General features: G+C 43.8%; 1 protein-coding gene across 1 annotated transcript; it reads left to right on the top strand.

Moving 5' to 3' along the window:
* Positions 1-3,089: 3,089 nt before the first annotated feature.
* On the top strand, positions 3,090-11,473 carry tgm2l (transglutaminase 2, like). The gene is made up of 15 exons (XM_005935797.2): positions 3,090-3,209; positions 3,683-3,853; positions 4,666-4,896; positions 5,084-5,202; positions 7,631-7,759; positions 7,906-8,083; positions 8,263-8,404; positions 8,498-8,601; positions 8,956-9,098; positions 9,236-9,335; positions 9,427-9,572; positions 9,650-9,779; positions 9,889-10,049; positions 10,371-10,507; positions 10,963-11,473. Exons 1-15 carry the CDS (start codon positions 3,194-3,196, stop codon positions 11,144-11,146), a joined length of 2,091 nt encoding a protein of 696 aa, XP_005935859.1. The 5' UTR covers positions 3,090-3,193; the 3' UTR covers positions 11,147-11,473.
* Positions 11,474-11,580: the final 107 nt, after the last annotated feature.

Here is an 11,580-nt window from a genome sequence, read left to right as displayed (position 1 = left end):
TCAGCAAAATGACGACCCAGTCTGGACTACCAGGTGCTGCTGAAACCTCAACAGATTTCAGATCAAATTTTGATATGTCCTGGTGATATTTCCATCAAATTTGCGCTTTCAGCTGTAAATGAGATGGAGCCGGGCATAAACGAATGAGTCAAGTGGCCGCACATGTTTAACTGACTCAGTACTGAATATCAATACTGTATAAGTGTTAGTGAAAGTGTGTAAGTGTGTGTAGTTTACAAAAAACGAATTCCCATTGTGCGTCATCCTTCTAACACAGTAGTGACACCTCAGGCTATTTTTTGCACTGTGTTCATTGTGTTTGCTTTGTCAGTGCTCTCAGTCTGTCACAGACCTCATTATCAGGCACAGACACTCGGTGGGCACTGAGAAATCTAACACAATGCAGGAAGCGCTCCAGTTGCACCAACACATTCAGTTTCTTCATTACAAACCAAAGTCACAGAGACTGTTTTACATCAGCAGATTAGGACGGGGTCCACGTTTTCCAGCACCTTTATTGACTCGACAAAATGTAACTGCAGAAACCCCCGAAACACAAATGACTCTTCTTAACCTCCTTCAACTACGTGTTGAACTCATTCAAGATTTCTGGATGTGTGCCTCACTGTTTCAGCAGGCTGACGGGAAAAGCTCAGAGTGAGGAAACCGTCGTGTTGTTGTGACAGCAAAAGAGCCGGTTCTGATGTGGCTCTAAAAGAGAAATCTGACTGTCTGGCTTTACAAACACGTTGCAACATAAGTGCTTCTGAATCAGTCCTCGTCAGAGTGATGCTGTCTCTTTCTAGTTTACATCAGCAGCTCAAAGCACACGTTCCCTCTCATAGAGGTCATCCACCGCCCTGCACCAATTACAACTTACTGACCACTCAAAGAACACCGGAAGATTTAGCATCAGCAATAACATTGGATTTATATGTGTACAGATGTGCATGAGTTATTTTCTCACCTTTTCCGTAACGTTATATGATTTCAGTCTGTTTTCAGTTTGTCCAAAAGCATCAGATATTATAACTTTAAAGTCTAAATTTAGTCCTCACTATATATTCTTTGTGGTTATTCTGACATGAATCCCTCCTTTATCCCATGACTCCATCCTTACATAGTGTTATTCGCTTATCTAATTCAGGGAGCTTATCACAACTATCTACTTGACTCAGTGTACTTAAGTCACTAAATTAAATCCTACATCAGAAATCAGAATCAGAATCAGAAAGGGTTTTATTGCCAAATGTTGAGCAGGTTTACAACATTAGGAAATTGCTGCGGTGCTTCAGTGCAAACAGTGTCATAAATAGCACTTAAATAGACATGAAAAAATAAAAGTAGAATAAGAATTAAAGTGCTACGTAGAAAGATATATGCATGAGATATACATGAGTGCAGGTGGTGATCAGTGCCAACATGGAATGATGCAGTGACACAGCGTAGGGTCATGTGTTAGTGGCGGGGACAGTCATGTGGTTATTGTTCATGTGTCCAACAGCAGAGGGGAAGAAACTGTTCTTATGGCGAGAGGTTCTGGTGCGAATGGACCGGAGCCTCCTGCCTGAGGGGAGCAGGTCAAACAGACTGTGTCCAGGGTGAGAAGGGTCAGCTGAGATCCGAGCTGCACGCCGCAGTGTCCTGGAGGTGTACAGGTCCTGCAGAGATGGGAGTCTGCAGCCAATCACCTTCTCAGCAGAGCGCACAACACGCTGCAGTCTCTGTTTGTCCCTGATAGTGGCTCCAGCGTACCACACGGTGATGGAGGAGGTGAGGATGGACTCGATGATTGCAGTGTAGAACTGCATCATCGTCCGTGTTGGCAGGTTGAATTTCTTCAGCTGCCTCAGGAAGTACATCCTCTGCTGGGCTTTCTTGATGACGGAGGTGATGGTGGGCTCCCACTTCAGGTCCTGGGTGATGGTGGTACCCAGGAAGCGGAATGAGTCCACAGAGGTGATGGGGGTGTCAGTCAGGATGATGGGGGGGAGTGGGGCTGTGTGCTTCCTGAAGTCCACAATAATCTCCACTGTCTTCTGGGCATTCAGCACCAGGTTGTTGTGGCTGCACCAGGACACCAGACGTTCAACCTCCCTCCTGTAGGCAGACTCATCCCCGTCCGAGATGAGCCCAATAACGGTAATAAGGCAAAAGGTCTTGTGTAGCTAAAATACGTTAGAATGATTATAAATAGTGGTTTCCTGTTTTTTAGGACAGCAGCATGAAGCTTAAAGCTATTTTTCAGCTTTACTTGAACATTAAAATTCAGCAGTCCGAGCGTGTCAGTGTTGCAGAGGTGCTGACATTTGGTGTATGGGTTAAATATAGATAACTGTTCAGAGTCACAGACACTCTGCTCTTGAATAATCTGGGTGTGGACATTTGCTAGATGACTAAAGTTGTATTTAGTAATTCAAGAAAGGGAAACTGACCTCCACTTTGTGACTCTTTGACCCAACTTTGACCTTCCTGCTTCAGCTCAACTTCAGATCACAGAGTAAGAAACGTTAAGATAAAGCGCAGGACCAGTTACATACAACAACTTACAAGTTCGCCTGTACGAGTGCATGATTTGACATCTTTTTAAAGACGTGTATCCAGACCAGTGGGCACGTGATCCTGACCTTTGTTCTGGTGTCACTTTGGGGTCACTGGGCCTATATTTGGTTAAGACCTGTGTCTGCCTTCTTTCTCTGACAGCTTCGATATATTCTGTAATTTCATTATCTTTGTTTAGCACCAGATTTCTTTCTCATCTGCTTTGGCTTCTGCTTTCTTTGCATGGTGTTATAATTCGGCCCACTCTGACTGGTATTTGATGGGTTTTGTTTCCGTTGTGTTTGTTCAGCGCTTTGGTCGACGTGAGTCGCTATTTCTTTATAAATGTGCAGAATGAAGTTTATATTCTTGTTTTTCTCTTGATTTCGTTCTATTTGTTACAATGACTAAAGACTCAAGAGAGATAATAAAGAGCCTCTGAAGCTTTCACTCATGCCTACACCCACAGAGGAGTGTAATTTTTGGTATGTGAGAGGTCACAGAGGGAGGAGAAGCAGCATGACCGAGTGTTTGGGGGGTGAGTGTGTGTCAGATAAGTGGGAAGTCCTCTCTAGAGTATAAATACATGAGCCCGGTGGACATCGAGCACGAATCTGAGACAGCGTGAAGACATTTGGAGCAGATATTCACAATGGCCAACCACAAAGGCAAGTGAACGTCTGCTGCTGACTGCAGCTATTACTGCTAGTACAGAATTAGTTTGGATTTTAATGTGTGAGAAATGTGCTGACGGGTGAATCAGCATTTGGGTGCTACAGGACTCGTCCTGGGTCCCCACCGAAGGCTTTCACAGCTTTTGAGCAAAACTAGGACAGGAAGGAAGGCAGCTACGCATTGAGAACAAATATGTGTAATTTTGCAGATTATGCAAAGTTAACACTTTGTCAATAATCTGATTTAAAGGGAAGAAAAATCAACAGTTGGAAAAATCATAGGCAGAGCAGCACAGCCGACGTACATCTTGACTATGATCATGGACTTGACTCTGAGCAATCTCGCAGCTTAAAAAAAGCTGAAACTCCCAAGTCTGTAAATGTGTTATTTGGCGATATGACAGAAACCTCTATAAGCCTGATATCAGTGCATGACCGATGTCTGAACTTTCTGCTGTTTGTCTTAGGTTTGATTAGTGATGTGGATCTGAGAAGTCGTGAGAACAACTCGGCACACCGCACCAGGGAGATCGATCAGAAGCGCTTGATTGTCCGTAGGGGTCAGCCCTTCTCCATCACTGTGCAGTGTAATGGCTCTTTGCCCCCCAAACACCACTTGGATCTAGTCCTGCACCTCGGTGAGTACAGGCTGACCAGGAAGGAGCTGTAAAGATAGAAAAGATTAAACTCGAGTCTTCTGGGGAACATTGCAAAGAAAGCATCTTGTTTTGGAAGATTTCTTTAGTCAGTCAGCACCTTATAAGAACTGTAACTCATTAATAAGTCAGTATCAGTTTGTACGTCCTTCCTTATGCCGTCTCAATTTCAACTACAAATTGACTTAATTACATAACAAGTTACAATATTGGTTTTAATGTATATTTATACAGTTATACACAGCTTGTTTGTACCTTTGTAAAAGAAGAAATCACACACAAACACTGATTGTTAGTAAATATTGTGTGTACAATAGACTGTACTTTTACCTTAAATTTAAGTTTTATATGTAGCAAAACTGGGTCTACACAAGTCTATTGATCGTCAAAGGAGCTTGCAGAGAAAAGCGTCTGGACTTCTTTAAGTTGCTTGAAGACGTTTCAACTCTCATCCAAGAAGCTTCTTCAGTTCTAAGGTCAAATGGTGGAGAGTCCCAGATTTAAACCTAGTGGGAGTTTCCCCCCACAGAGGGACAAAAGGACCCCCTGATGAGGTGAAACGTCTTCAAGCAACTTAAAGAAGTCCAGACACTTTTCTTTGCAAGCTCCTTAGACTACGATGAGCTGGATGACTGAGAACCTTCACAGACATAAGTCTATTGATCCCCAACACTGAACTCCTCCTGATCATTAAAACAGTTCAGATTTATAACCATCACTTGCTGTGTAAAGCTGAACACCTGTTCCATACATGCTGTTGTTTCTGACCCAGAAGGCTTTGTTTGTTTCACCAGGTAAGAGAGACGAGGTGGAGATCAAGGTTCAGAAGGTGCATGGAGCTGGGGACAAGTGGTGGTTTAACCAGCAGGGAGCACAAGATGAAATGCTGCTGACTCTGCACAGTCCAGCAGATGCTATCATTGGCCAGTACAGTCTGGCTGTGCTGCTGATGTCACCGGACGGACGCGTTTTAGAGAAAAAGGACAAAATGAGTTTCCACCTGCTCTATAACCCCTGGTGCAAAGGTAAAGTGTGCGTTCTCTGTGTGTCTGATTGCTTCAGCAGGTCAGACTGAAGCCACTCACACACTCGGAGTTTCATTTGCTTTTTCTGCGATTACGATGAATTAAATTCCACAATAAGCAAAATGATCAGATTACAACTGAAGATTTCCTATTAGCAACACTGTCGTGGTCTTTATGCGTTTACCAGATGATGTGGTGTATCTGCCTGACGAGACTCAGCTTCAGGAGTACATCATGAATGAAGAAGGAATAATCTACATGGGGACCTGGGAATACATCAAAAGCATTCACTGGAATTATGGACAGGTAACACACACAAACATTTAAAGTGTGACTGTGCTGAATACATCTGTGTGTCAGCCCAGTGGGGTGTGACAAAGCGGGCGAGAAGACCATTTGTCTATATTCTTATTATTTTGATTTAACCATATTTCACACGTAGTCTGCAACAGGCAAACATCTACTATCCCAGGTTTGTTTATGTTTTGCACTTTTACAGATTATATAATATAACAGCGGTCTCCAACCTTTGTTGCGCCACGGACCGGTTTATGCCCGACAGTATTTTCACGGACCGGCCTTTAAGGTGTCGCGGATAAATATAACAAAATAAAACCAGTACCGGTACCGAAAAAAAGAAAATTTATTCATAACGCACGTGAAAAGACCCAGGAAAACCGAGTTAACGATCAAAACGATAACAAAATAACGCTGAAAACCGATAAAAACCCTGAAAACCAGACATTTCACACCTGAGCCTCAACTCTCGCGGCCCGGTACCAAACGACTCACGGACCGGTACCGGTCCGAGGCCCGGGGGCCGCTGTAATATAACATCTTCGTTTAAATCAATCCCTACAAGTTTGTTGAGTTAACATGTTCTTCATTTCAACTGTTAATTTGTATTGTTTACAACTTACCTTACCTTCTTCTTCTACGTATTATTGGCGGTTGGCAAACAACTGCATGGTGCATTACCGCCACCACTGCTATGGAGTGTGGACCGAAATCACGCTCAAAACAAAAAACACTTCATATCCTCCCAAACAACCTTACTTCTCTCAAAAACTGAAACAATGCCTGATAACACTTATCTCCCGCCTCCCTCTGTAGTAACCCTGCAACATCAAGTTTCATATCAATGCTGCTGAGACTTCGGACCAACCGTCTCCTCTCTACCGTATATTTCCGACACTGCAAAACAACATGCTCCAAAGTTTCATCCACTCCACAACAATCACATTTCCCTGAGGCATGCTTCCCTATCAAGAACGGTGTGGAACTCAAACCCATATGCCCAAATCTCAGTCTTGACACCACCTCCTCCTCTCGCCTACTCCTTCTTGTGGATCTCCTCACTCCCACCCCCCTTTGAATTTTATATAACCACCTTCCCCTCCTGTCGTCGTCCCACTGTTTCTGCCATCTACCCCTCATTTCTAGCTTAATAATACTCTTTACTTCCTCCTGACCAAAATTCACCGCCAGATCAACTATCTCATGATTAGTGGCTGCCTTTGCTAACCTGTCCGCTGCTTCACTCCCCCTTACCCCATAGTGAGCCGGGACCCAATCAAACACTACCGATAGACCCATCATATGTATCCTGACTTACCTTACCTACCTGTCTTCCAGAAACAAAAGGAAGAAAATGTAGTTTTACTTCCTGCTTTATAGCTTCTGGGTTCATCTGAGGTCACAGGAAGAGACCAAGTGCAGAAGGCGAAGAACTCTTATCATTTAATAAAGTTGGTTTTAGAGGGTTTATGAAGAAATGGATTTATTGTTGTAATATGTATTGATTCCACCACAGAGTTTATGTTGCCAGTAAAGAGGAGCAGTAGAGGTTTGAATATAATCATGTTCATCTTACCTCCTGAATGGAAAAGTCCAGAGGAGAAATTGTTTGGTTAAGTGGACGATTTAAGCAGAAGAACTCAGGTGTTTCAAGAGAAAGGTCCAGGTCAGTGTAGCTGTGTGCAGTTTGACCTTAATTTCCACTGATTTAAGTTCAGTTATGTTTATTTGAACTGAGTTAATTATAGAGTTGAGTTTCTTATTTGTTTCTTTGTAAATATTATTTGGGTCACAAAATAAATCACTCGCTACACTGGACAGCATCAGTCTCCTGCACTTCTTTGACCGCTTAAGTCGAGTCCTACCGCAGGGGGCTGGTGTGAACTGTCACAGCAGTGTGGCAGAGACTCTCAGGCTTTGGCTGGATCAGAAAATCTGTCAGTTGTCTGGAGGAAACATCTGGATGCGATGTGTCAGAATGTAACCAGACCACACAAACAAAGGCTCACCCATTCACAGGTAGCTGCGAGGGCAGAGAGGATGACTAACAGGCAGACTGTGGGTGTAACAGATGCACACGTACAGTGGGGGAAATAATACGAATCTGTGGAGGGGGCTGAAGCCTTGAGTTGCTACGGAGCAGCCAATAAACCTGAAGGAGTGTTTCTGTTAAGAGGGGTGGACCAAAATCCCCCCTGACATGTGCGGTTGTCAGAAAGGGTTTCTTCACCAAGTACTAAGTTATAATCTTCTTGAGGATCAAAAGTCATCAGCACAGAATCCAAAACTTATTTCCCCTACTGCACACACTGGGCAGCCGATGGGAAACATTTAGTATTTAGAAAAAGGTTCTTCAGGAAATCTCTCCTGAAAAGCCTTTCCTGGTTTTAGGCGCTCTTCTATGGCCTCTCTCACTGGCATTCTCCTTCTCCTGCAGTTTGAGGACTATGTGATGGACATCTGTTTTGAAGTCCTGAATAACTCCAGCGATGCTCTGCGAGACTCACAGATGGACATTGAGCAGAGATTTGACCCCGTCTACGTCAGCAGGATCATCACTGCAATGGTGAGAACCATTTCTGGCTTCGGCTGAAAATAATGTTAACGGCTGGAAAACATTTGGTTTCATTTGTGTGAGCACATGATGAACATGCTCTGCAGCTCATGAATGCCACAGCAGAGATCCTGAGTCTGATAGGTGAACTCTTGCAGGTGAACTCTAATGATGACAGAGGAGTGCTGACTGGGCGCTGGACTGAGCCGTACTCTGATGGAGTTGCACCGTACCGGTGGACCGGCAGCGCACCGATCCTCCGTCAGTGGAGCAAAGCTGGGGTCAGAGCAGTGAAATATGGCCAGTGCTGGGTGTTTGCTGCTGTTGCATGTACAGGTAACACAGACTTCCCTGCATTCAAGGATAGCTGAATCATTCCTTTAAAAGCATCCCTTCTGTAGCAGTTGTCATTTAAACTACTTCCATCGTTCCAGATCTTCAGCACAAACACATTCACAACATCGGATGTAGAAACAAATCATTTGTCTCAGTTGGAGCGTGTGATCTTTTCACAGTGCTGCGCTGTCTGGGAATCCCAACTCGCCTCATCACCAACTTCTCTTCAGCTCATGATGTCGATGGAAACCTCTCTATAGACTTCCTGTTGGATGAAAACCTGCAACCACTGGAGAGCAGAGGAGGGAGAGACAGCAGCTGGTAGGATCACAGGAACGCCTACGATCAGAAAAAATACACAAATATGGCATTATCTAAAGGGAGGTGATACGTTTTCCGTCCTCACGGTTTTAGGAATTTCCACTGTTGGGTGGAGTCTTGGATGAGGAGAGATGACCTCCCCAAAGGAAATGATGGCTGGCAGGTTTTAGATCCCACCCCTCAAGAACTCAGCGATGGTACGGTCCTAACGTGTGATGTTTTAGTCCACATGTTTTTCTGGTACTTTTCTGTGTAAACTCATTTCTGTATTTCATCGTTATGAACGGCTGTGAGGATTGTCACCGCTGCCTTTCTTTAGAGCTAAAACAAAGATGTTGATAGTTTGACTTCCACTTGAAAAAAATACTTTTCAAAACCTTATTTAGTTCAGAAAAGTCCCACAGCTGTTTCCTGAGTGTCAAAACTTAGTTCCAGGTGGACTTGGGTGGTCATCAAACTGAATAACAATTGTTAAAAGTGTTTTGATGTCACTTAGTGATTCTCTACTGATGCAGGAAATGCTTTTAAATAAATGGACGTTTGTGCTTCAGGGGTTTTCTGCTGTGGTCCGTGCCCTGTGACGGCCGTCAAGGAGGGAAATCTGGGAGTGAAGTACGATGCTCCGTTTGTGTTTGCAGAGGTGAACGCTGACATCATCCACTGGATCGTTCAGAGAAATGGCCAACGGAGGAAAGTATGTGTTGTTTTTGTCAGTTTTTCTACCTTCCAACTCATAAAGCTGTAAACACACACACACACACACACACACACACACACACACATGTTTTTATAACAGATAATCATTTCTAATGGTCTCTCCGACTTCCACAGATCAGAGTGGACCAGACCACTGTGGGTAGGAACATCAGCACCAAAAGTGTTTACGGGGACTTCAGAGACGACGTCACTGTGCAATACAAATATCCTGAAGGTTAGTTGGAAAGCAGAACACACGCAGGAGCATATAAATAACGTTTACATGAGTTCATGGCAGTTCTTCATGAAAACTCTCTTCTCCACAGGATCCAAGAAGGAGAGAGAAGTGTACGAGAAGGCGGGGCGTCGGGTGACAGACGTCCTGAGTGGCAGCTCAGAACCAGGACGACTGCAGCTGTCCATCAAGCACGCCAAGCCTGTGTTTGGGACAGACTTTGATGTGATTATTGAGGTATGGACTATTCACACTGCAGCTAAATGAGTGGATGAACTAAACCTGAATTCATGACACAGTCTTTCTGTCAGTAGGTGAAGAATGAAGGAGACCAGGATGCTCACGTCCAGCTGACCATGCTGGCTACAGCTGTTACTTACAGCTCTCTCTATCGGGGGAACTGCCAGAGGCAGACCACCACTGTGATGGTGCCTGCTCACAAAGGTCAGCAGCCTAGATGAGCTCTGACATGTTACGAAGTAACATGTCAGCTGCTCTTGTAATTCTGTAAGAGCTGGATGCTGTTTGATGCTGTGTGTTTGTGTGTTATCAGCTCAGCAGGAAGTGCTGCGTCTGCGCTACGATGACTATGCCCAGTGTGTCTCAGACGATCATCTGATCAGGGTGAAAGCATTCGTAGAGGCTCCAGGCGAGAACGAGCCCCTCCTGACTGTGACTGACATCCCACTCAGCAGACCTGACGTCTTCATACAGGTGGGAACACCTGTAGGGGTCACCGGGTTATTATAGTTTTATATTTTCTAACACGTTTTAACTTTTTGTTTGTAAGTCAGAGCTGGTTTGTTTGTCCCAGTTCAGGTTTTTTTGTTTGAAAATCTTTCACTTTAGTTTTTACTAGTTTCAGTGTTGGTTTGAGTCTTTTCAGTTATTATTGTGTTGAGGGAACACGTCAGAGGAAGACTTTGGAAAATCAGTATTCCAGTAAAAACTCTTTGTGAATGCAGTTGACTCGCAGCCTTGTAGACATTCAGTTTCAGACGTTCTAGAACACAGAGCGCTCTCCTCTTTCTCCAGGTTCCTGGGAAGGCTTTTGTTCGTGAACAAGTAAAAGCTTCCATCTCCTTCACCAATCCCTTACCAGTTCCACTGAAAGGAGGTGTGTTCACTGTGGAGGGTGCAGGCCTACTCTCTTCCACTAAGATCCATGTTAGGTAAGTAATGGGTCTGCTGTTTAGAACAAAAGTTTAGCCCACAAAGCAAAGCTTGTCGCGTGTATGAAGAATGAGGCATGGGTCCAACATTGGGAAAATGTGGGATAAATGAGTGCGTGGGTGGGCGTTGTTACATAGAGACTATAAGTATATACTTATAGAAGCCCTCTCAATCACTTAAAAGTATCAGTATTTTACAATCTGCCTAGCGCAGTAGGGACTCGCTGTGGTCATTTGGATCCCTCAGTGTAATAATATGGTTTTTCTGGGCCAGGACAGAGTTGGTCCAAAGGCCAGTCGTTGAACAGGGATTTTTCCATGTGTGAACCAGTGGCTTGATTGTAATAAACTGCCCTTGTAGGTTATTCCTGATGACTTTAATGTGGCACTGAGGCACAAATACAGCAGTCAGTAAAAAACAAAATAAAGAAGAACACATGCATCTTCTCTTCCAGTGAGGACATTTCTCCAGGACAGACGGTGTCCATTGTGGTGTCCTTCTCACCCATGAGGACTGGGGTGAGGAAGCTGCTGGTGGACTTTGACTCTGACCGACTGAAAGATGTCAAGGGAGTCACCACAGTGGTCGTCCGCAAGAAGTACAGAAATATGTTCGCTGAAATTACCGAATTTTATTAAGCAACCTTTAAATAATCTGAGACGTGTCCTGTGAGCGGATGAGCCATCGAGCAATCCGCATGTATGTGGAATAAAACATGTTCCACATACATCAGCCTGTGAAAGTTCACAAATACATGATGATAAAGCATTAGTTTGAAGCCACTATGTGCCAGGTATGAACATTTCTGACTTTGCATTATCATATTTTGCATTTTGTTTCGGCTTCACTGCGTTAGCGTCTCATTTCTTGCCTTTGACTTTTGCGGTTTAGTTTTTCTGCTGAATTTTGGTGCCTGGCCGACAGTTTAAAGGTTTCTAATAAAGGAAATTCTGTTGTTGTTTGTATTTTTTGTTTGTTTCTTTTTCACTGTTTGTAATCACAAAGTTCAAATGAATGCACTTTTATAATATTTGTGTTTCAGCCAATATATAAAAACATATACAGAAGTTTT

The sequence above is a fragment of the Haplochromis burtoni genome, unplaced genomic scaffold (assembly GCF_018398535.1).
Source record: "Haplochromis burtoni strain Fernald_Lab_line unplaced genomic scaffold, NCSU_Asbu1 Contig_201, whole genome shotgun sequence".
Taxonomy (NCBI): domain Eukaryota; kingdom Metazoa; phylum Chordata; class Actinopteri; order Cichliformes; family Cichlidae; genus Haplochromis; species Haplochromis burtoni.
This window is presented reverse-complemented; position numbering and strand designations above follow the sequence as displayed.